Raw genomic sequence first — 26,395 nt, forward strand, 5'->3', positions numbered from 1 at the left:
GGATTGGAGTTCATTCCAGATATAGTCAAGTTGACAACCAGGAATAGCCACTATAGCAATTGAGTACTTAGTTATCACATAACCAGGCCTCAAGTTAAAATCTCACTTCTGTACACGCCACGGGCTCCCCAGCTTGGCCTTCTCAGCACCTTGGTTCCCCTGTACGCTGAGGCACGCTTTCCAAATGGAGGATTTGTAGGGACTGTAGTTCCCAGCCTCAGTGTTATGGGAAGAGGGCTGTGTGGGCCTGGGCAAGTACTCTGCCCTCTCTGAGAATGTTAGACCTACGGAAGGGTAGAGTCTAGGCTGTGCCTCACTTGCAGTATTAAGCCACAAGGTCTTACTGGTCCAAATCTGATGAGTCAGGTCTTATAGGTCATGGCTGAGCCTCAGTGAGCTCACCTGAGAAATGGGTGAGTGGCATCTCCCATGTAGGACTTGTAGGAGACACAAGTGCCAGCCTCCTGTCCTCGATTCTCCTTGTATCAATATCTGCTCACTGAGCTCCTCATGAGCCTAACCAGGCAGGAACCACTAGGAGCTTCATTTAAAGCAGAGACCAGTGGGTACGGACACTTGCCACCAAGCCTGACTTCAATCTCCAGGACCCACAAGGCAGAAGGAGAGAAATGACCCCTTCAAACTGTCCCTTGATTTACACACATGTACTGTAATGCACGTGCATAAACATACACACACACACGCACATGCACACACACACACATATCAAATAAATGTAAATCTTTTGATGGGGAGGGACAGAGACCCAGATAAGTTAAGTGACGTTGGGATGAAATTCCATGCCAATCAGCTCCATAGCCCAGGCTTGCCCCATCCCCTGTCCTCCTAGGTGGGAGTGAGGTCCCGATGTGCAAGGGTAGGATTTTTCCTGACCTTGTCTGTGAGCCTGAGGGGGATGAAGAGAGGGCAGGGAGAGCCACAGAGGGGAGCCTGGGGAGGAATAAGATGGCACAGACAACGGAAGGAAAGGATTTCCCTGGGGTAGGAGGAGCCAGGCCAGGCCTGTCAGAGGGCAGAGGGGGCGTGGTCAGACAGTCAAATGTCAGGCAACCTTGAATTTTGGCTCACAGGCATCCTCCATCTAATACCAAGTGGGGTCAGCCTGGGCAGCCACCAGGCCCTGAACACTCAGATTCTCTGTTCTTTCCCTACCTCAGTTCCAGTCTTGGACCCCGATACACACCAATTACTGTCTCACCTCTCTGAGCCTCAGTTTCCCCACTAGAGCTAACCACAGACAACTGTAACAAACTGAACAGTCAAAGTTGCCACGGGTACCATCTATGAGACGGACAGCGCCCACACACCTCTGAGCCACGCCTGGCCATGTGTTGAGTGGCAACACTGCAAGGTGTACTCTGAGGGTTCCGGCTTGCTCACACTGATTCTGTAACCCGCTGGCCACCTGAGCAGCCACCACAATGGTCGTGTGTGACACAAGCAGAGGAGGGGGTATCCCAGTCCCTGGCCACCTGCAAGTGGAGGCACCAAAGTAGACTGTTGGATATGTCTGCTTGGACAAAGTCTATAGAGGAGGTTCTAGCAAGCCACAGAAGACAACACATCACGACACATTATATCAGCAACCAGGGGATGACCAAAATGTACATGGCCAGCTGTCACCACCCGTTTTTCAGATGGCGTGAAGAGAGTGACTCAGCCAGGGCTGGGCATATCTGTTTCATCATATGTGAGGCTCAGTGCTACAACAGTGGCCACAGCAAGACCCAGGTACTCCCTTCAACAATCTGCCCTTCGTCCCAGGATGGCTATCAGACCTGTTCCCGACTCCCTTAGCCTTAGCTCACTCACGTCTCAGAGCTGCCCTCAAACCCTTGAGAAGACACTCAAAGGGAAAGGTCCTGAGTTCCCAACAGCTTATGCCACTTGCCTGCGTCTCTGAGGGCAGCAGAACCTCTGTGCCTACCACAGCCACCATTCTCTGGAGCCAGGAGGAGGAGAAACCTGTGGCCCCATGCAGAGAAAGACCTACAGACTTGGCTACGGTGACAAGAATCAACTTTGCCAAAGGGGCTGAGTGGGGTTGAGCAGAGAGAAGGGAGGAGAGGGGAGGGGAGGCTTGCTGCAAATGTGGGGGTCTCCTTTTATCTTTGGAGTAACCACACTCCTAAGCCACCCCTTAGCACAATCGCTCACAGTTCTGCAGCATGCTGGGGCTCTTCTTGGTGTCTCTTAGGAGGCTTGCTTCTGGCCTTGCTTCTCTGGGTAGCACTGTGACCCATTTCTCTCGGCAGGGAATGTGCTGGCCAGCAGGACAGGTCAGGAAGTGAAACTACCAGGCAAGCTAAGGGCCACCAGATCACTGTCCCCCAGATCACTGCCACTTCGGGCTCTTGTGACAGCAGGCCCAGGTTTGAAAGACAGAGAGAGACATAGAGTCATGGCTCCATGGGGGAACTCAAGGACCCATGTGGACAGATGTCAGTATGGGCGGCCATGACCATCACGGGATAAGACCATTGAGTCTGCAACACGGGTTCAGGGAGAATACACCAGGTCACACTCGAGACAACTTCTCCATGGAAGAAGAACTGGGTGCTCAGGACTTCCCCAGGGCTAGGGACCATATCCCACCAGTTCTCAGCTTGGTCTGGCTTTACAGGAGCCTGATGCAAAGAGAGTCCCATCCAAGGATGTTTGCAGGGGGCTACACAGGAGAGTAGTCTGTCGTCCCCGGGAAGTCTCTGAGTATACTGCAAAACTGCCAGCTGTCTCCTACCAAGAGGGGCAGAGGTTACCGATGGGTGATGTCCCAAGGCTGACAACCGCTTTTGACACTCTATGAGTATCTACTATATGTGTTGTGAAAGTGTGTGTGTGTGTGTGTGCCTGTGGTATGTGTGCACATAGAACCAGGGAGAAACTTTGAACTTCACTCCTCAGCTGCTCCTGAGGAGAGACAGGGTCTCTCATTGGCCTAGAATTTGCCAAGCAGGCTAGGCTGGCCGGCCAGTGACCCCAGAACTCTCTCTCTATCTCCTCTCCTTCAGCACTGGGGTTACAAGAGTGAGTCACAACCGGGTGGTGACTTGGGAGGCAGAGGCAGGCGGATTTCTGAGTTCAAGGCCAGCCTGGTCTACAGAGTGAGTTCCAGGACAGACAAGGCTGTACAGAGAAACCCTGTCTTGAAAAGACCAAAAAATCAAAAAAACCCCAAAAAACCAAAAACCAAAAACCAACCAAACAAAAAAGAGTGAGTCACCATACCTAGATTTTTTTAAAATGTGGGTTCTAGGGGTCAAACCCAGATCCTTGTACTCCCAAGATGCTTAACCACCGTCCCAGACCAGCTAAGTGTTTATTGAATGGTAAATGACTGTGTGGACTTAGCCAGCTTCCTAAATCTTCCCCCTGGTACTCTCTCCAGGACTCTGAGGCACGGGTCGCATGAGCTCCCTCAGTTCCTGGGAGGAGGACATTGTTGGTGTTGTAGGCTGTGGTGCACTGTGCCACGCTGTGAACTAGTGACATGCCTGCCACCTCAGCAACTCACTGGCTCTTGGAGTCTCAGGGCATTGTCCCTATACACAGAACTCAATGGTCTGGCTGAGAGACAAAGTCACTCACCAATGCCACACAGGCTCCATCACTGTGGTCCCCAAACTGCTGTGTTCCTCTTAGGCTCAGGGGACTGTCCCCACTCTAGGAAAGTCAGAAGGGCTTCCACCATCCCCCAGGCCACTCTGTGACGAGGAATCTGGGGGGCAGGAGGCCCAGTAGTGTGGTCCTGAGGTCTACGGGGCAGGCCAGTTCACACACTGCTTGGAGGTGCCTCACCTCAGATTTAGCCAAAACAAAACTTTTAATTTAGATGTTTGCATCTCTCTGTCTCCAAGCAAAAATAACTCTAAGATAATGACTGTAATAAATGAAGGTAATTAATTGTGGTTTGTTCCTTTAGTGTCTAGTCAGCTTAATTTTACCTTTTCAACTAATAATGAGAAAATAATTTTTGCGCGTGGAGGGTTAATGACATGTAACTGTGAGAGCCGCTAATTGCATGTTGCGATCCATCCATCAGCGGCCCCATCTGTGTGGCTTGATTATGTTTGCTAAATTATTGCTTTGAATTATCTTTCATAAAAGCAACTTTTATAATTAGCAGGGCCTTCGGGCTGGCTCCCTTGCTCCGTGCAAGGATGTTCCAACTTGGGCCATTTCAAGCTGGGTTCCAGAAGCCACCTTCCCTGGCTGGCTTTTGTTTTCCTGGGGGTAGGGAGGTAGGGGTGGGGGGTGGGGTTGGGAGAGCCTAAACTGTCCTTTGGGGAAGGAATCAAGGAAGCCTTGATTTGTGGTGGGGAGAACCCACTTCCTCCCCACCATACCTCTCACAGGAAAGACAACTAATGTGAGGTGTGTGTGTGTGTGGGGGGTGGACCCCAACTGCACACGCCAAGGCTGCCAGACTGGAAGGCAGGAATGGACCTGATGAAACCGCTCACGAGAGTGACCTTCATTTGGTTCCACGGCTGCTTTTCTCCCCACGAGGGTGAGAAGGAACCTGCAGCCATGGCAGCTCAGTGCAGCGATCATAAGGAAGGCAGGGGGACACAGTCAAGTCCCGTAGGTCGTGGCCGGAGAGGCGCCTTGGAAAACTGTCCACCCACGTTGTGTATGGGAAGCCAGCTCCCTGCTTGGTAAACTCTAATCAAGCATCCTCTCCTTCCCTGTCCTCAGGGATGTCAACTGCACCAGGGATCTGCAAGCCTGGCTTTGCACGGAACAGGAGGAGAGTTGAGGTTCAGAGGGGTTGAAGAACCTCCTCAGAGTCACACAGCTGAAGGAGCAGGGCTGAAATCCCAAGCCTGCCATCCATGAGGCTGTGCCTCAGGTCTTCTTATCACTGAGAGCCTATAGCATTTAAGTCTTTCTTCTACAGAAAAGGGGAGATACCGTTTCTCCACGCAGCCTAGGATGGCCTCTACCTTCCCAAGTGCTGGGACCACATCTAGCTATCCAAGGCTTCTAACACCCAAGGCAGTGTTCTGAATTCTTCCTTCATATTTACATGGCTTCTCCCTCCACCTCCACCTTACAACAGAGAGAAAATCATCACCAAGTTGACAGACGAGGACACAAGAGGCACACAGAGGTCAAGCAACTCACCGAAGGTCGCACAGCCAGTAACCCCAACTACTCATTCCCGTGACACTCGTGAGAGTGTCAGATGGGCGTACCCACCCCGGCCTGCATTCTCTCTCTTTATCCATAACTCCAAAACAGCACAGAAGACCAGAAGTCTCTTTATCCCCAGGGTACAGAGAGGGAAATGGAGATTGCATTAGAGAAGCCACGCTCACACCAACATTCCGATGCATGCAGCTGCACCTATGTACCTATGTAGGTGGTGGTTCCGAGGGAGAGAGTGGGGAATGCAAAGGAGCCCTCCCCTCCACCTCAGGGCTGTGGGGGGAGGGGCTTCTGGGTCTACCTGAGATCCAGGGGAGCCCTTACCTGTGGGGGCATTAGAGATGCTCCTCCCGCCCCCCCCCCCCCCCCCCCCGCAGCCCAGCATGGTTGCAGCATCTCAGGCAGGTGAAGGCACATTATCAATACCATAGAGAAGAGGGTAAGACATTCTGCTGTCATGGGATGGATGGGCAGGCGGGGTGTGGGGGGGGGCAGACGCTGGCACGAGGGCTTGTAACAAGGGCCACGAAGTCTGCTTCACCCGGAGAATGGTGAGAGGCAGATATGCAGGATGGGTTGGTCGCCCCTGGGACTTATTTGAAAGTTTGCTCTAGTTGGGACAGCAGGGATGGGAGGTGGGGGGTGGGGGGGTCAGTAGGCAGGGAGGGTGGAATCTGCAGACCTCAGATTTCAACTGAGGTGGGGGGAAGAGCCTGGGAGGTGAGCCACAGCCTGCAGGGAGGGAAGCCCAGGGCACATTAACCACCACTGCCCCAAGTGTAATGTCATTGGCTCTTACCTCAGCCTGGAAGCTCTTCAGCACCGGAGCTACCATTGCTCTGATTCCCTGAAAGAGAGGGCAGAGGGTCGACCACAGAGCGAGTGTCCCGAGCCCACCCTGGACCCTTCACACACATACATACCACACACACACACCACACACACACACACACACACACACACACACACACACACACCACACACACACCACACACACACCACACACACACACACACACACACACCCCTAGGGCCTTTCCTAGATGCACACCTGTTTTCCTAGGGATGGAACCAAGCCAGCCACACTCCACCACTGAGCCTTTAAGGTGCTATGCCATTAGTATTTTTTTTTAAAGATTTATTTATCTTATATATGTGGGTACACTATCATCTGAGCTCATTCCAGGTGGTTGTGAGCCACCATGTAGTTGCTGGGAATTGAACTCAGGACCTCTGGAAGAACAGTCAGTGCTCTTAACTGCTGAGCCATCTCTCCAGCCCCTGCCCTTAACATTTTGACGCAGGGTCTTGCTATGTAGCTCAGGCTGGTTTGAATTCACAAACTCCTGAGTGCTCCCAAGTCCTGGGAAGATGGGGCTCATGTTGTCCTTGGGTGTGGCATGGTAGGTCTTGTGGCCTAGCTCAGGGGGATGGGGGATGGAGAGCTGACCCTGATTCTCTACCCTCAAAGCTAGGTGGGCAAAGTCCCCTGGGGACGTCCCTTCCAGGCACGGCATGGGTCTGATCCTTCCATGTGGTCATGTCCCATGAATCTGCATCTTAAATTTCGCCAACCCCCCCCAAAAAAAACCCACCTCTGTCCTTGCCTGTCTTTCCTCACCAGGGCATGGAGTGATTTCTGGGGATATGACTGTTTACCACGCCCTTCACCAATGCTCTGAGCACCCTGGTGGGCTCAGCTCTAGACACCCACACATCCCAATTTTCCTATGTGACCTCGGGATTTTCAGACCTCAGGGGTAGTCTCTGAGGTTCCCCCAGCACCTGGCAGAGGTGAGTGTTCCAAGGTGCCAACCCTGAAGCCTGTGGGTCCTCAGGGATCCATTGGGAACACGCCCTCCTGCCACAATTAGTCAAAGTCACAAGGAAAACCCTATGAGAGGGGCAAAGGGATGGGAGGGGAGACAGGGAGGTGAGAGGGGAGGGGAGGAAGTGGGCTGGAGGTAAAAGAGAAACCCCATAACCTCGGGGACACTCCCTGCTGTTCCTACCCCAAGACAAGGTCCCTCCATCCCAGCTACCCTTCCATACTGACTTCTGTCTCTGGGACTTCCCAGGGTGGCTGCTGCCTGGGTGTAAGGTGGCTCTTTAAGAGACACACAGGTAGTGTCCTGGGCTTTGGTTTCAGGAGCCAGGGTGCCAGGCTGGAAGGCAGAGTTGGGAGGCTCAAGGTCAGGGTCTCAAGGCTAGATGCGCAGAGGCAAGACGCTATCAGGAGAAGGTGGCCGTGCACCACAGCACGGACTAGAGGGGTTGTCACTGGGGATGATGGTTAAGCCTCGGGCAGTGGGGTGGATCCACTGCCTCAGAGGAAGCATTTGGCCAGAAAAAGTCGAACACATTTAACTTTTTAAACCAAAAGGCCCCTGATTTATAAAGGGGGGATACTGAGGCCCCAGGGTGCTGGCCTGCTAAGGTGATGAAGTAAGCAGGTGGAATTGGAGCCCACGTATTAAGATACCTTTAACAGGTTTCTCCCATATCCCTGTAGTGAGGTTTAGGGGTTTACTTCTTAGAGCCATGAGGGGAGGAAGTGGGTGAGAGCTGGGCCAAGTCCCACCCCCGACTGTGACCACATAAGTCCTAGGGGAACCAGGTGGGATGCGTGTAGTAGGTGGACTGGAGCCCCCTAGATGATGCTCTTAAATAAAGCTGTCACGACTCTTCCATCAGGAGGGATGGGCTCCAAACATGAGAGTTTCCAGAGCCGTGACTATAACAGGAGTGAAAATTTATCCCTTCTAATTATGTAATTGCATAATTTTAGGTAGCATTGGAAATTATGTAAGGCAGACTCCCAGGACTGAAAACCTGGCCTGGATTTCCTCACCTGAGAGCTCCCGTGCAGACCAATGGTTGAGGTTCAGCTCACTATGCTGGGGGAAGGGGATGGGACAGATGGTCAGAGAAGACCAGAGAGAGATTAAATGTGTGGGGCCATGAATATCTACAGTGGACTCAGCTACGCTTCCCCGAGACTTCTCCCCAGTGTGGAGAGAAAACTGTATATAGAACATGCTCTGGTCTCCTTAAAAGAGAAGAGAGGTCTGGGGTATGTGGCACAGTTTACAGAGTGCTGGCCTAGCTTGCACGAGGCCCTGTGTCCCACCCTGGTTGTCTCATAAATGGGGTGTGATAGTGCATGCCTGTAAATTCAGCACTTGGGAGATGAGGAACTGAAAGCCAGCTTGGGCTACGTGTGATCCTCTATCTCAGAAAGACTTACTTGTGCCCGTTGGAGCAGTGACGGCGGTGGGAGACACTAACTCTGAGGCTTCTGCCTCTTTCCCACACATCTTCTCCTGCAGCTCTCTCTAGACTTACCCCCAGAAACGAGTCCTAGCTGGGCCCTCATCACCAACGTGCCCTGAAGAACCACAGTTGCTTATGGTGCCATGATGGGATTCTACAGCCTCGGGTGTGAGGCTCAGCCCCTCTGTGCCTGCCTGCCCTGCCTCTCACACCCCAGGGCCCGCCCCTCCACTGCCAAGAGGAGGAACCCACCCTCAGTACCCCTCCTTCCATGGTCTAGCACATGCCTAACAGGTAAGCTGAGACAGTCACTATCAGAAAGACGGCTGCTGGATAGAGCTTAAGGCTGGGCACTGGATCTGTTGCCCACACCGAGGGTGTCTCAGCCCTGTCAAAGTGACACAAGGTCCAAGGCCTCCACTTTCCATTTACTCTCATTGATTTTTAAATTATATATATGTATTTAATTTGAGAAGCAATAGGGGCCCTGATGGCAGAGGGGTTGAGGGGATAAAATTCTCACATCCGATTTCAAGAAAGAACAGACACATGTCTGGGCTAGTCTTCTCCTCAAGGGAGAGGGAGGAAGTGGGCTGCCCAGACTGCGGGGGGGGGGGGGGGTCTGGAACCTTGATGTGGGGGAATGGGAGGGACAGGGGCATTGATTGGCAGGAAGGGGCGGGTTCCAGAGCCCTCGCTGTGTCTCCCAGGTCCAGTGGCAGGCAGGGAAGATGAGTGAGCCGGACTTCAAGCCAAATTGCCTCACCAATAACTGCAAACCACTTCACCTGAGAGATGAGGACTTTTGAGACTCCAGGCATGGAATCTGGGTGGAGGCACTTTCGGGGGTGGGGTGGAGGGGAGGCCTGACTCCAGTCAGAACTGGGGACCACCTCCCTCCCCGCAACACTGCCAGAGCCGACAGGCTGGGGCTGTGATTTATCTTGGTGGCTAATTAGCTTCTTTTCTTGTTAGTCACTTATGTCTACAGTTTTCACAATCTAGTTTGAATGGGGTGGCGGGGTGGGGATGGGGTGGGTGGGGGTGGGGCGGGGAGCTGCGTTTCTTCCCAGTCAATGCCACGGTGGCAGCGGCAGGCAGGCAGATGCACTACCTCTGGCACATCTTTCTTAAATTCCCGGCGGAGTTCAATGAAATGTTTAGGAGAAAGTCCGCTTTCCTCCTGTGGTGCAGACAGCTCCGAGGCGACAGAACTAAGCTCCTTCTGCAACGAGAGAGAGAGAGAGAGAGAGAGAGAGAGAGAGAGAGAGAGAGAGAGAGAGAGAGAGAGAGAGAGAGAGAGAGATTGATTTGTCTTCTTGTTGCTGTTGAATTTTTGTACAACAGTGCTCTGAACAAGTTTCTGTAACTTACAGGGCTGAGAAATGGCGAGATATTGACTCCTGGCATGCATGAAAAATGAAGAAACAAAAAAACCGAAAACAAAACAAAACAAAAGGATGAGACACAAAAGGTCCCCAGGACCCTGTGGGCTTTTTTCATTTTTGCCCTTAGGTGCTGGGCCAGACAAAGTTGAACTGGATGGTTTATCTACATGCCTCTTCATCCCTCCCCGCCCCGCACGCCCCCCCCCCAGCCCCACCTCTTAAATTTCCAAGGAGCGATGGCATAAGCCTGTCAGTAACTGAAGAAAACATCTCCAAAGCGTGTCAAAATAGCAGCGCGTGGCATATTGTATGGGCACTTTCCCCGCTCGCGGGTGCTGCCGACAGCTTCCATACATCAGCGGCGGGCGCAGCTCCAACTGCCGCTTTCTCCCTTAAAGGCTCATAAATTCGCCTCTTAAGATATAGATGGCTTTTTAATTCCAGCAAATTTTGGAAAAATGAAGGTGCCGAAGAGAAGTACGCTGACCTCGGGTGTACCCCAAGGTAAATCACCGAGGGTTCCCAGAACCCTCACCGACTGAAAAGGAACAGATTGGGGGGAGTGGGGTGTGGGGGAGCTGGCCTGACTGTGTGCGCACTCAGGAATCAGACCAGGGTTTGGCCACACAAGACCAAGGATAGAGAGGGAAAGGGATGGACGTGTGTGTGTGTGTGTGTGTGTGTGTGTGTGTGTGTGTGCGCACGTGCGTGAGTGCATCATGGTGGGGCCTGCTGCTGGGACCTATGTGCTTGATTGCCCCTCTCGAAGCTTCCTCCGCTGTCACGGAGGCTTTTGGAGGAGTACAATTCAGCAAGAGTTGTCGTGACTCATTTGCATAATCCAAGGAATGCTCTGTTTGTGTGGCCTGCACTGCTGGCACGGACTTGAACAGGGCTCCCCACCCCCAAGGACAATAACTCCACAAATCCTCCTACATCTATCACCCGATTATATTTGCAGCAATCAAGACCCATAATTTCCTAAATCCGGTGGTGCAATAAATTCCTGCAATCAGATTTATTAAAAAAAAAAAAATACACCCGCGCGCGCAGATGCGGGGAGCGCATTTCCAGGGTGAGCTCTTTAATCCAACATATGTATGACGAAGTGCGGCCCGTAATGAAAGACCCCATTTGTCACCGCTGATACACATTCGTCTTGCACACACAATGAAACCCTTTCACCGTTAGATAATGAAATGAAAGTACCGTTAACCCACTGCAGAGCCTTCTCCCTGTAAAAGACGGCTAGTATCTGAACTTCCTGCTCCATGGCTATTTACCAGTGTCATAGACCTGGTCCCCCCAAACCTGTGAGGATGGCTCTTGGCCCCTGGAACCCTTTGGGGGGGGGCAATCTAAGAAGGAATGTCTGTTTCTAGAAAAACAGCTAACTTTTGGTGAAAGTCCCGAGACTGAAGGAGAGTGGGGGTGGGGATGGGGGAGGTGAGCGGCAGGGACAGAGGGGGGTGAGGGGGGTGGCTCTCTCCAAGGTGCTGAAGCATTCTCACATCAGCATTGGGCAGCGTTACCTCTGGGCTGTCAGCCTGAGGACTAGGAGGGATTTTGAGATGGGTGAGAGATGGGATAGAGAGGGAAAGGAAGAGAAAAGATATTTGCCACAATGTATGCATTCATGGGTACACACACACACACACACACACACACACACACACACACACACAAATATATCTCCCAAGAACTTGTAAGGCCAGGACAGTAAGGCTCTCACATCGTAGGGGAGAAAGAACTGGAACACTGAGGTCCACTGAAGTTTTTCTTAGTTTTTAAAGGTGTGTTTTTCTCATCCCAGGACAAAAAAAAAAGGGGGGGGGGACATGGGATGCACCATGGATTAACTGTGTATCTGACACCGTGAGTTTTACAAGCACTTATTTTTAAATGTTGGAGCCTAGGCTGGCCTGGAACTCCCAAGGTTCCTGCCCTAGCCTCCCGAGTACTGGGATCACGGAGCATGGAGACAAATGCAGGTGTAAGCTCCCCTCTCAGGGACCCTGTACCTCTTCACACGGCCACATTTGCTCAGAACCAGTGTCTGCAGTCTGGCTTTTACTTCTACCGGAGGCAGAGGTGGAGGCGGAGGGAGCAAAGGGATTGCAGCACAAGCCAGATGACTAGAGTTCAGACTGTTAGCACTCACCTGAAAGCTAGGCGGGTGTGGTGGCCGGTCTACTGATAACCCCACTACATTGGAGGCAGAGATGGGGGATTCCCTAGAGCAAGCTGGCTAGGCAGACTATTCAAGTGTGTAAGCCTGGGGGATCAACAGGAGACTATGTATCAGTAAATGAAGTGGAGAGTAACTGAAAACATATATAAGGTCACACACATATGAACCTGTATACATAGAAGAATGCCCCCCTCTGGCCCATACAGGAAATAGCCATGCAGAGTGTATCTAGCTGCCAGTGTGCTATACCCCAGGGCTGTCCCTCTATCTTGCTGATGGGTACAGATCTGACTGACAGTGCCTGCTGACAGCACCAAGTCCAAGGGCCAAGATATGATTAGCTCTCAGTTCTGGACCACTGCAAGCCCAGCTTTCCTGCCCACAGTCCTGATGGAACAGACGCTATCTCTGTCGCAGACAAGAGGACCATGCCCTCCTCAACTCTGCCTTGGTGCATACGGGATGCTTGCTGCGTTTCTACGGTAAATATGCAGGCGACAATGGCCGTGACAATAATAAATACAATTATGGAAACTACCATTTATGGAGGGCTTGTATGTCTGTGAGAGGACTCAGCCAGGGGCTAGGAGGTGAATTACAGGCAGCTCTAATCACTGAGGCGGGGGCAGCTCCTTGGTGGGCTCTGGAGGCAAATTTTCTATGCCTGGCTTTTCAGCTCTCCTCCACTCCCATTCTCCTTCCGCTGAGGGTGTTTAGGGGAGATTGTTTTAAATAATTCAAGATCATAATGTACCCTGCCAGGAGTTCAATAAACACTGGCTGATATTCATCTCCTCCTTAGACACACTGGGTGTAGAGGACACCTTGCTATATCCAAATGCTCTAGGTTTTTACAGGTCAGTAAAAATATCATACATACACACACACACACACACACACACACACACACACACGAACAGGGTGCCAAGCAGAGACATTAAACTGATCCCCTTATACTCTCAAAGAAAGGGCATTTGAAAATCAACAAACTCTGAGATGGAATGGACAACTTGGCTCTTTTAAAATAAACACACTCAGAAAAGCCCACAGAACTATATTTATTTCAAGGGAACAGAAGACATCTCTGAAACATAAGCCAGCCACGTTTTCTCAAGTCCGGCTTCAGAGACACCCTGCATCCGGCTAGCAGGCCTCGCTGGCCACGCTCATGCAAGACGTCATGTCCGACTCCAGCCATGATCTAAACAGTCCCAGACTTTGGGCCAGACCCAGGCAGGGAGGAGACACATGCAATTAACCTAACTAGCCATCAACAGCAGACAGACAGCCCGGAGCCCTGTGCAGACCATTCAAGTAATGATCCCTCATAAACGACCCATTTGCAACTAAAAAGAGATAATTTTAATGAGCTGCTGCGAGCAGATGATAGATGCAGCTGAGGTTGGAGACAGCGAGCAGGGAGAGGGGAGACTGGGGGGGGGGGGGGCGCGTTGGACCGGCAGGGGCTCTGCCACTGGTCCCTGCTCTCTGGGATTGGTTTGTGCCTCAGCTCTGGGGTACTCCAGCTCTTCAGCCCTGGGACTTCCCGGGCCTCAGAACATAGGAGCCCCCACCAACTTCATGGGCTGGAGGTTAGAAACATGTCCCTAGGCATAACTTCAACCACAATGCTACTCCACTTAAATTATCATATGTACACACACACACACACATACACACACACAACTGGCCTCCCTCTACGCTGACTTTGTAGCCCAGGCCGGCTTAGAACTCTTAACCTCCTTGCTGCCATCTTGCTCACAGCTGGGATTACCAGCTGACCCCACAGATGAACACCCAGGGTTGCCTCTGATTTGATGTTTTATTGAGACAGGAAACCATTATGTATTGTAGGCTGGTCTCAAACTTTGGATTCTTCTGCCTCAGTCTCTCTCCCAAGGAGTGAGATTATAGTAGGAGTTTGCTGCCGTGTCTGGCCTCATGTGTCACAGCTTGTCTGTCCCTGGTCTTTGGATAGTGACATTCCTCTCCACTACCTGCTACTGGGAAGATGGCTTGGTGGGTAGAGTGCTTGGTAACACACACACACATAGACACACATATACTCACACTCTCATAATACCACATACCACACACATGTATGCACCTATGCATGCACAAACTCACTGACACACATACCTTTCACATACATGCACATAACTATACACAGGCGCACACTCACACTCTTATACACCACACACACATCACACACATATACACATATCATATACATATACCACACACACATCACACATACATATTACACACATACACATACCATATACACATATGTATACATGCCATATATCACACACACACACATGTACTCACATTTACATATACATCACACACACACCACAAATGAGGGAAGAACTGAGTTCAGATCTCCAGTGACCTGTAGAGAGTGAGATATTAAAGGCATGCACTTCTTTAACACCTCTCCGCCAATATGGGGCAGAGACAGGTGATTCCTGGGAGTTCATGGCCAGCCTGTCTCGTCAATCAAAGCAACCCTGTCTTACACCATCTGACACAAAACCAATGGAGCTGTAAGATAAAAGCAGCCAGCGTCACTGTTCTGATGAAAGGCCGGGGAGCTCGGCAGTGTGTGTCAGCTAACTGACTGGGCCTGCACCCCAGTAAATGCCTGGTGCAGAAGAGGTCTTCAAACATCTGCTGCAGGCTTGTAGTGGAGCAGCCATGAGCTGTGCCTCACAACAACAGCGAGTGTGACAGGCCCATGGATCCAGGGTAAGGTAGACCCAGGCACACCAGAGGAGGAGCAAGCTCTGCGGGCTGCCCCAGCCAGCCAGCTGCATGTTGCCTTGCAGAGGGGGCCTCGGATGACCCAGGATGGAGGGCACCTGCTGGCCTGCCACCATCAAGGAGACAGAAAGACAGATGGGCCTCGCAGCCCACTGGGATGGATGGCTGCGCCAGGCAGAGATGGACGGGTTTACTAGAGTCATCCATCACTTCTTGTGCTCTATGTAAATTCCCAGCACCAAGATGTATTGGGCCAATTATCCGGGCTGGGGCAAGGGGTGGAGCCTGAGAGAAGGGGTCTCAGCCAGGCTGAACTTACTACATTCCAGCAGTGCCCCGGGACAGTTCAAAATGAGGCCAAACCCCAGAGTCTGAGTATAAACTGAGGGCCGCTCACTGCCCTCACAGCAACTGGCCTAGTGTAACTGCTGTTGGGCACACTGACACATGGGACCTGCAAGGAGATACGGCTATGTGCCCATTGGTTCTTTCTCCTAGGCTGCTTTGGGGGATAAGCATCGGGCACTGACAAGGGGAGCCCTTCTCTTAACTGTCTGTTCATCTATCCATCAACCCATCTGTCCCTGCTTCCGCCATCTATAGTCTGGTCACCATCTATCCTCCACCCACCTAGCCATCCATCTACCCACCTATCCAATATCTATTCATTATCCATCAATCATCTACCCACCCATCCATAATACGTCTATCATCTTACCCATCATCCTTCTGTCCATCTGCCTCTCCTCCATCCGTCACCTGCCTAGCTACTTACCTCGCCAACATCTTTCCATTATCTATCCATCATTTATCTCTCATCTGCCCATCTATCCATCTGTCCATCCACCTATCCATCCATCCATCCATCCAGACAACTGTCCACCTATCCATCCTCCATCATTCATATATTCATCTGTCCACCCAACCACCATCTTTCCACCATCCATCCGTCCATCCAGCCCATCGTTTATCCATCTGTCTTTCCACCCATCTAGCTGTCCACACAATTGCCTATTCACCCATCCTCCACTCACTCATTCACTCAACAATTTTTTTTTCAGTTCCTACCACAATGTCAAGGACTGGCCCAGGCCCTGCCCATGGGGCATGGGTCACACAGGAAGTGAAGACAGCAGGAGCCTCCTAAGTCCTGCATCAGCTTCCAAAGCTCTGGCTTCCGGAGGTCCAAGGAGGCACTGGCTTGCAGTCTCGGGAGGCCCCAAGCTGATGGTTGGTTGGTTGGTAGACAGGAAGTCACCTGCTGCTAGTTGGCTGGTGGGCAGGAAGTCACATGACACTAGTTGGTGTCTTCCTTGCTCTAATCTAAACCCTCCCATGGGTCACTGCTCTGGATACACGGGGTCCTACCTGGCTCCTGAGGACATCAAACACAACTCTGCCTTAGGCCCTAGGTAGTGGCTGGGTTATCTGTCAGCAATGCTGTTCTCCCGAAGGCCCATGGGTTTTCCTGTCACCTTCCTGGGAGTCTCAGCCCTTACAAAAACTCACCCCACCTCCTCCTTAGAACAGCAGATGTCTGTTCATCTACCCTCCCTCACCTGAGCCTCTGCCATTTCTCCAAACACCCCCCACCCATTTGGATAGCTACTTATAAATTGTGTCTACACACCCGGAATCCTCCAGCATCTACCAGAGACAAGAGTGTCTGGCTCAGATCACTACTTTGAGTCCCCAGTACACAGTGGGCGCTCACTACTTGCAGTGTGAACGAATGTCTGAGTTAAGGGACAAATGGAAGAGGAACCCGCCAGACTTGGCTGCACCCCCACGCGCAGCCGTTGCTCCCCCTCCGGCTCCCCGTCACTCCCCAGGTATCTTGCAGGAAAGCAGCCAGCTCCTGCCACTGCAGGACCCGGAGGTGGCTGTCCTGGAGGGAGGGCGCCAATCAAACCCATAATCACCTGGCACAAGCCACATCCGATGGCGTTCCCCTGCCTTGATTACTACTAGCTGTTCCCAAGCAGCCTGGCGGAAGTGCCCCGCCCCCCACGGGGGACTCTGAGGGTATCAATGAAGGAGCTGGGGATGCCTCTCACTTGGCTCAGGCTGGTATGAAGGTGAGGCAGGCTGGGCAACCTTTTCCCTTCCTTTGTCAAAGGAAGAGATGGGAAGGGACACAGCAGCAGACAATCATTCATTCCTTCACTCATTCATTCCTTCACTCATGCATTCCTTCACTGCCCTGCCCACTCCCCAACTTCTCATTCACCGCTTCCTTTGTTTGCACACTCATTCAGTTACCCGCCTATCCATTCATTCTTTCATTTACTCATTATTCACCAAGAACCTACTATGCCCTGGGGCATTTGCTAGAGCTCCAGGTGGTGGCCCTGCATCCATCATGAGAACTGAATACCACCTCAGCTACCTAGAGGTCTGGGTTTCTAATATGTGTTCTTGCAATCCCCCAAGATCATGCAACTGCCCCAAATTCACAGTAAGGAGCAGGCCAAACAGGGCTCTGGACCCGTCTGCCCCTCTACTTGTCACTACACCATCTGGGACGCTAATGCACTTGTGACTTGTTTCCTTCTGGCCACACTTGGATCAGCTTCTGCTCTGAGGCCCAGGGCAGGAAGAAAGCTTGGGGGAGCGATGGGGGGGCTCCAGGGAAGGTCTCAAGATTACAGAGCCACATAAGCAACCAGATGCCAGCTGAGAAGAAAGTTGATCAGGCATTTTCTTAAGTCAGGTGGGACCCAAGAGCTTCCATGGGGTAGAGGACTAAGATGGTCACTCAGGATATCTTAAGAGCAGTGCACAGAAGATGGTGGCTTCCTGACAGATAGGTGGCTCTGGAGCGGGGGCCTGAGGTGATGGCTGGAAGCCCAGGCTGCTGGGAACGTCTGGGAGCAACTCAGGGGACTGGGTCAGAGAGTCAGTGTAAAAACGAAGGCAGCTGGCTGCAGAGACACTGGCTGGGAAGGGGCACTTGTTCTATGGGCTTCGGGTAACAGACAGCCAGGGGGGCTGGGAGAACAGAGGTGCCCCCTGTGCACCTGCCTTGTGGCTGGGTAGGGACCAGACAGGGGACAGACAGACCTTTGGCCAATGTCACACAGCTAAACGCAGCAGTGGTTGTAGCTGGGACCCATACAGCCTCTTCCCCCTAATTCAATGGTGGCTTTGCCAAGTGCTTGGTCCACAGTGTTTCCCAGAGGCTTGGTGAGGATGGGGGGGGGGTGAGGGGGCAGGACTGCCACAGATGTAACTTCCTAAGCCAGCAGAGGCACCCCTAACAAACACCTCGCAAGCCTTGCTGGTGAAAGGAGAGATACAAGCGTTTCCACTGAATCTTAACTGGTTCCCCAGCCCCAACCATTTTGAAGAGAAAGAGAAAGACAGAAGCTCCCCTTCCAGCTGCCTGAGCCCCAGTGTCCTGGCCTGTGGAATGGGAAGAACGCTGAGTAGATCTTACTGTTACTGGAGAGATAGAGGCTGGGTGTCAGGTTCAGTTCCAGAGGTTGTTCTGGAGAACAGGGCGGGACCACAGAATGGCAGACCTGGGTTCGAATCCTACATACCTCACTTTCAATTGACTCAGGCAAGCCACTGCTCCTGAATCTCTGCTCCTCAGCTCCGTGTGAGGAACTAGGAACAGGAGAGGCCCCCCAGACTCCCTCTTAACTACTCCTAACCATCTAGAAAGCACCACCACTTGCCCGCCTTTGTCCAAGCTGCTAACCCCCAGTGAAGGCTATTTCCGGGCTGCTGCCTCCTCTCTTGGCGCCCACCCTGGTGTGGCCAATGGAACTCGATGAGCAGACCTCCATGGGCGCTCTCACCTCTCCTTGGCTTAAAGTTCACCTACTGGCCGCTGTCTCGGACTGAGTCAGGTTGCTCTCTGGGGCTCACTGGGGTCCAGTCACTGCTCATGGCCCTGATCTTTTGGAGGAGACACCTCTCCCTGACTCTCCAGGTACAGCTTCTCCCATGGTGCCAGCCCCCTTTCCCACACCAGGACGTTTGCATACGCAACCCTTGCTGCCTGAAGCCTCTATCGATCCCCACCAGTTCTGGCATCTCCTAGGTCTGACCCGCCCCTCATCTGTAAAGCAGAACTGTCTATTCCATTCCCATAAAGCAAACAGCAGCCCCCACTTAGAAAGCATAGGTGTGACTGCCCCCAAGGAAAGTCAGGCACAGTGGCATGCCCCCGGGGGAGGTGGGGTCAGGCAGAGGTTGTGGTGCTGGGCTGAAGTGTGGACACTAGTGTCTGGAGAGCCACAGGAAGCCACTCCTCTGCCTCCACACATGGTCACACACGGGTGTACGCATGAAGAATATGGAAGAAAAGATCTGAGCACTACAAAGCCCTCACACAGATATAGAAAGCCAAAGAGTAATCTTGACACTTTCTTACTCTGGGGTTGAAACAGGAGAGGGATGGAAAGAGGTAGGCGACTTCCTGATGAAGTGGATGGAGCAGGTGGGATTGTAAACAGGCCTGAGCAGGCGCGGTGGCCATCCCGATGCTTTGGGCCTGTGAGTTGTGCTCATCTGTGAAGCCAGGCAGGCACCTTTTATCCTGACCTGAGGATCTGACCAGACAACAGGAGGAAAGCTACCAAGTTTCAAGCACTCTCCATAATTGCTAGGGCTTAAAAACCAATAGGGACCCCACGCATGGGGCTCAGAAGCACAGCTCCTCTCTGCCCTGGCTGTCTCTTCGCTCCTGACTCTCATCCCGCAGCTTTCCTTCTGTGAGCTTCAGGGAGCAGAATGCCCCTCTTCCAAGATGGGGGTCTCAGAAACCTGAGCCCAGGTTGGAGAGACAGCTTGGTGGTTAAGATCGCTCGATCCTCTCGATCCTCTTGCAAAGGACCAGAATTCCTTCCCTAGCACCTACACAGCCACTCACAGCAGCCTGTAACTCCAGCTCCAACGGATCCAACACACTCTTCTAGTCTGTGTGCGCCAAACTCACAGACAGACACATAAATGATGGATAGCGTGGTCACTCCACATGCTGACATGCTACTCCGAAACACAGAGGACAAGGCAGCCATGTATGTGACAAGATACATCTTGGGATCACGGTGCTCAGGGCTAGAGCCCCGTCCCCATTTCTGCAGATGGAAAAGGCAAATCCCTTGAGGCAGGAAGGAGCCTGCAGCGGGGCTGGGCTGGGCTAGATCAGGAGGGATCATAAATCAATACAAAGGACCTTTTGGGTGATGGGTATTTCTAAAGCATATAGCACAGAGGCCTGGTAACTCCATACACACCCAGATGCGTATGTCAGGTTGCCTGCACATAGTAGGTCAGTTTAGCCTAAGTTACACCTCAAAACAGCTCACAGGAAGTCAGAAGGTGGGGGTCAGCACTGCTCAGAGATCAGCTCAGGTTTATGAAGTGTGTATAAGATTTCTTTCCAGAACCTCCCACGCTGGGCCACCATGACAGTAATTAACATTACAGCAGCACTCCTAGGTCTCTGTCTGTCACATTCCTGTATCGCAGAGGGTGACAGTGGGAACTCAGAGGAGGTGCTTCCAGGCTCAGGGTCACAGGTGTCAGTCAGAATGGGATTTGGGTGGCCCTTCTGTCCTACCTGGGCTCTGGGTGCTGAGAGCACTCTGTGGCGTTGGAGGCAGTTCTAAGAAAGAATTCCGCCCCTGCCCTTCAACTTTTGGGTCTTCTGGAGGTGTTCGGGGACCAGCCCGATCATGTCTAGGTAGCTCCTAGTCTTCACAGTGTTTTGCATGTGCGCGCGCGCGCGCGCACACACACACACACACACACACACACACAGAGTCAGCCCCAGGTATAGAAACTGTCTTTTCCCACCAGGTGGAAACTTCGGATGTAAGTTCTGTCAGCCGACATGCCAGGCATCTTTCTAAAAATAACCCAAATCGGTTAAGCCAGTTTTGAGCAAGGAAACAGGCAGGGGAGGCAGATATTTTAAAGGCAGGCTTAGCTGTGGGGTGGTGGTGGTGGCGGTGGTGGCGGTAGGGGTGCCAGCGGCAGCGGCGGGGTGTGTGTGTACATGCACAAGCATGCACAGGACAGAGGAATTCTTCCTCAGGAATCTGGACACCTTGGGATTTTTTGTTTTGCTTTGTCTTTTGTTTTTTTGTTTTTTGTTTTGGTTTTTCGAGACAGGGTTTCTCTGTATAGTCCTGGCTGTCCTGGAACTCACTCTGTAGACCAGGCTGGCCTTGAACTCAGAAATCCGCCTGCCTCTGCTGGGATTAAAGGCGTGCGCCACCACGCCCGGCACTTGTCTTTTGTTTTTGAGGCAGAGTCTCCCCCTGAACCCGGAGCTCAGCGACTGGCTAGGCTGTCACAGAGCACCAGCCCGTCCCTGCCTCCTGTCTCCCAGCACTGACCATAAGTATGTACTTGGCGCAGTGCTATGCCTCTTTTTACTTGGTTCTCTGGGCTTATGCAGATAGGATTGTACAGAATAAGCCATCTCTTCAGCCCAACCTTTCCCCTGCCACCCTCTCCCTTCCTTCCTCTTCTTCCTTTTATAAAAGGTGTTTCACTATGTATCTTTTATGTATGAGTGATCTATCTGCATGTACGCCTGCATGCCAGAAGAGGGCATCAGATCCCATTACAGATGGTTGTGAGCCACCAGGCAGGTGCCAGGAATTGAACTCAGGACTTCTGGAAGAGCAGCCAGTGCTCTTAACCGCTGAGCCATCTCTCCAGCCCTCCAGCCCTGTTTGTAACAGCTCCAAACTAAATAAGAAAGGCCCCATGTGAAGGGAAGATGGTTGGGACCAGTGGCTGCACGGGTCTTGGAGTTCAGGGGGTGCATGTGAACAACACTGTGTGGGACTTTGGAGGCAGGAGAGGGGATAGAGTTGGCTTCTAGTGGTCGCTGGGTGAGTGATTGCAAGTAGATAAAGCCAAGACAGCAGCTTCCACCATCAGTTAGCCAGGATCATATAAAACCAAATGTCCTTGCCAGAGAATACTCACTTGGGGACACTCGGATGCCACATGCGTCCTGACGTACATTTTTGAGGCAGGGACTCACACAGCCCCCAGGCAGGCCTTGAACTTGCTAAGTAAGTAGCCAAGGATGCCCTTGAGCTCCCCAGAAGAGCTAGAACAGAGCCAAAGCATTGCAGGTAAGTGCTCTGCCAACGCAAATGTGCTTTAAGCAGCACCTATAGCGGACAGTCATTGAAGACATCTGGAATGGGCTCCCCTGACCCTGCTAGACCTCCTGGGCTTAGAGAGAGCAACATCCCAGCAGGTGATGCCATGCATGAAGCTAGGGGCCAGCAGGGACATGTTCTCCCGCTGTCGGGAGTTCTGCTCCAGCCCCTGTCACACAGCGACATCCAGTGATATCACACAGGCCCAGAGCAGGCAGCTACTTTCTGATCCAAAGTCCCAAACCCTTATTTCTTATGTCAACATCTCCCAATCTTAATCTTGCGAACTAGCTCAGGACGAACCTAACACTAACGCAGTTTGTAAACACGGCTGCTTCTGCACCCAGCCTGCCAGCTTGCAAACAGACTCACTGGGGATTTGCTCTGGGCCCCACTGCTTGCAGTGTCACAGTCTGTTAATTAAGTGCAGAGTGGTGTGCCTGCTGTGTGCACAGCCCAGCTCTATAGGAACCCAGGAAGGGGCCCCTGTTATAAATATACATATACATATACATATACATATACATATACATATACATATACATATACATATACATATACATATACATATATATATGGCACAGAGAGGTTTACTCAGACAATGTGGTGCTGGTGAAAGGGACCCAGGCTATCTTCTCCTGCTCCCTGGGGCTGTCCCCAACTGCTCCCAGGGGCCTGCAGGGAAATTACATTGCCATTGCCTCCCACAAGCTTTGCCCAGACCCTGACACTTCAATGACAGGCAGATAATGGAGCAGAATAGCAGCAGGGCCGAGCGTGGCCACCAACTCCACTCTCCGGACAGCTGAGGTCCCTGTGAGGCTTGTCGGCTACCCGTCGGGAGCCCTGCCCCATCCAGGCTGGGAAGTGGTTGGGATGGGGCTCATGACCATCCCCCACCCCAGCCAGCAGATGTGCAGCCGGTACAATGGGAGAAAATAGAAAGAGATTCAGGATTTGTTCTCCAAAAGATATTCAAATTACTTAATCAAGGGCCTTCTATGGCTGTCGCTCCTCGCCAGTCAGCAGCCGTCCCTGCTAATAAGAGCTGCTCTGGAGGCCCACGCCAGTGTGTGTTTAAAGACATTCTGCAAAGTTTCTAATTATTTTAAATTGTTCTGCTACACAAAACACCTTGGGGTTTCTCAGTCCACGGTGGCTGAGCCTGGGGTTGCTTGTGCCAGCCTTGGGAGGTGTGGAGGCACCGTGAGGCCCGAGATGTGAGAGGGTGGCCTGGTTCAATTGACCCCAGGAAAACATCACTGCTGTCCTTCAAGAACATATTTCCCTCATGGCCACCAGGGTGTTGTTCCCAAATTGCCAGCCCTTAAAGACTCAGGTCTCATCTCCTAGTCTCTGAGTACCACAGCCATTCCCTGCTAGCCACAGAACATACTTCCCTCAAAGCTTTCTTGTCTCAGGACCTTTTGCACCCTTAAAAGTGACAGAGGACTCCAAGGACCTTTGATCACACAGAGGGACAAAGATATGGCTTGATGGCTAACCACGCTCAAAATTAAAAACAGTGAAGCATTTGTTCTATCACTGTCACTGCCAGAGTGACATCATGGCTGTCAGAGCGACATCATCACGCCTGCCAGAGTGACGTCATCGTGCCTGCTGGAGTGACATCATCACATCCACACTTGCACCAACAGCTAGGAAGCTGTTGTATGCTCACACTGTTGAGTATGCCCAGATATGGCGGCAAATGCCCATAATCAGACTGCTCCAGAGAGCTGGAGGCAGCAGGATCGGAAGCTGGCTGTCTTACTAGCTGTCAGCCTGAGCTACAGAGTAAGATCATGCCTCAAAAAAAAAAAAAAAAAAAAAAAAAAACAGACAAACAAACAAACAAAAAACCCTGAAATCAACCAAACAAAAACATCCAAGGGCACTCACCCACACACACCCTGGGAAATAACAGTCAAGTTAAAAACAGGGCCATCAAGATGGCTCAACGGGTAAAGGGGCTTGCTGCCAAACCTGATGACCTAAGTTTGATCCCCTGTGCCCACATGGGGAAAGAGATAACTGACTCCCAAAAGTTGCCCTCTGAATGCCACATTCACAGAAGACATTAAATAAATGAATGAATGAATAATAATAATAATAATAAAACCAAACCTATCAGAGCACAAAGGCCATGCCAGATAGAAGGGAACTCACTCCTGATTTGATCAAGAGCTACGTCCAACGTCAAAAAAAACTCTTAAAGATTTAAAGAAAGGCAAATGAATAGAAGGACAAATGAGAGGAAAGAGCAGACAAGACGCCCACATCAAGATGCAAGACGGGGTGCTGGTGAGATGGCTCAGTGGGTAAGAGCACCCGACTGCTCTTCCGAAGGTCCAGAGTTCAAATCCCAGCAACCACATGGTGGCTCACAACCATCCGTAACGAGATCTGGCGCCCTCTTCTGGAGTGTCTGAAGACAGCTACAGTGTAAATAAATAAATCTTTAAAAAAAAAAAAGATGCAAGACGGCACAACCACCAACCAACCATGCCACCCTTACACTATGGGTGGTGGTGCGTGCGCACCTGTAATATCACAGCCAGGAGGCGATGCAGAAGGATTGCTGTGAGTTTGAGGCCAGCCTGGGTGACATTTCAAGTAGCCAGGCTAGTCTAGAGTTACAAGGCAAGAGGCAAGGTAAAAACGAACAGTAGCAAGTGTTGTCAAGGACACAGGGCAAACCTAAATGTCGGGCACTACCAGCGGGGTTTCAGTTGGCACCTGGGAAATTGCAGGGCATGTTAGATCCTTACACACACACCTTGTGCTGCCACCGTCCCCGGTGGCACACACAATTCAGAGAAATCTGTCCAACAACACAAGACCTTCTTGCGCATGCTCTGGGAAACCACCAAGACTTCTCAAGGAATAACGACTCTGGCCCTGCCAGGCCCCTAGAGCCGGCTCTGTGGTTCACCCAGCTCTCCCAATAATTCATGAATGTGTTCAAAGGCACCATTCATAACAGCTCCCGACTGGAAATGACCCAGACGCCCATTAACATGGATGGCTGAGAGCCTTATGATGTGTTTAGCCCCCACAGAATAGCCCACATAGCCTCTGGCATGTGCGAGCGACAAGCAGTAACGTGGATCGATCTTGCTGAGGCGCCAGAGTCCAGAGGGCACACGCTGAAGATCCCAGGCAGGGCTGGAATCGCACCGTGGGCATGGCTGGGAGGAGACAGAGATGTGGACGTCTTTGGATATCAGCAGCACCAGACACAAGACCATGGGGAACGTGGCCATTTGCTGAGTCAAGTCTTGGAGCCCTGGAATCCACCTACCTCCTCCTATGTGCCCCTATGAGGCCCTCGCAAGAAGATGACTTAATAGAAAGATCGCCAAGCCAGCGCGCTCCAGTGTCACACAAAGCACATGAACAGGCATAGCAGTCTCCTGCCTCCAGCTCATCCCCGACACAGCACCCAGAGATACTTTCAGCAGCGTGAATTAAGTCCGGTTGCTTGGCCAGAAACTCTGTCACGAGAAGGGAGTAGCTTCCCACAGCTCTAGAGGGTGAAGTCCCTGGGCCAGCTCAGGTCTGTCTCCCCTCATCCCACCCTTATTTATTGATTACCCCAGGGCCTTTGCACCTGCTGTACTCCATTCACTGGATCAGCAAGGCCTCCCCTGCCTTTCCCTGGTAGGGCCTCTGTTCTCTCCGCCCTCCCCCACCCAGTCTCGGCCTGGGGGGCGGGGCCTCCCTCACATTCACTTGGTCTCCTTTGTAGCCTCTACAAGCTAGGCTGAGGCAGGGTTGTTTGTCCCTCTGCTTGTGCCTCTTGGCTACACTAATACTTAGCGCACAGTGTCTACCCCTTGGGTGCAAAAAATGAGCCTCCCCTTCCCTCCCCTCTGTACTTTCCCGTCCTCCCCACGTTCATTCCTCCTCCGTTCCTGATGTTGGGAACACACTGTGAGCAGTAGCCTAGCAGCTGAAGTAGACTACGCATTCGGTACAGTGCATGCAGTAGGTGCATAATATATGCTCGCCAGATCAAGTTGGGAGGAGGTCTCAAGATCCAAGAGGCGTGTTTGCCATGTGCCCCTGAGTGCCCCTAGATGCTCAGCTGTCTTTGATTTCTTTCCATGGCTGGGCAGCTGGCTGGCCCACTTGCAGTTTTGAAAATATGCCCTTGAGGGACATCAGAAAGTGAGATGGACGGAGGGTCAAGTTCAAAATCAAAGTGACTTAGTAAAAGCATCCAATCGATGGCTCTGGCTGGAGGAGGTGGGGGTGATACAGAGGAGTGCCTGTATCAGCTGTCAGCCCGGCCCCTCACAGACAGAGGTCAGGGAGGCCCAGGTGGGACCTGGGATGGCCGGAAGAATCTTGGGCACCCAGGTCAGGGCTGGAAACAGCAGACTGGACCAGAGGATTCCCAGATAAGTTGAAGACTTCATGTTCCAGCCAGGGGAGGTGATACAGGTCCACCAGTCCAGCACT

General features: G+C 52.0%; 1 protein-coding gene across 5 annotated transcripts in view; it reads right to left on the minus strand.

Annotated features, from left to right (window-relative positions):
- The window catches only part of Cux2 (cut like homeobox 2), a 189,085-nt gene that overhangs the window by 55,889 nt on the left and 106,801 nt on the right, over window positions 1-26,395 (minus strand). For 4 of the 5 annotated variants that reach the window (XM_029477894.2, XM_029477892.2, XM_029477895.2 and 1 more), the window contains 2 exons: window positions 9,559-9,669; window positions 5,972-6,019 (listed from right to left, as the gene is read on the minus strand). In XM_029477894.2, the coding sequence (XP_029333754.1) occupies window positions 5,972-6,007 (36 nt within the window). In that variant the 5' untranslated portion in view covers window positions 6,008-6,019; window positions 9,559-9,669. Of the gene's footprint in view, window positions 1-5,971; window positions 6,020-9,558; window positions 9,670-11,993; window positions 12,081-26,395 lie in introns of those variants that run through there. The other variant, XM_029477896.2, reaches the window with a different exon arrangement.

The sequence above is a fragment of the Mus caroli genome, unplaced genomic scaffold, assembly GCF_978045245.1.
Source record: "Mus caroli unplaced genomic scaffold, Mus_caroli_1 scaffold_4, whole genome shotgun sequence".
Lineage (NCBI taxonomy): Eukaryota > Metazoa > Chordata > Mammalia > Rodentia > Muridae > Mus > Mus caroli.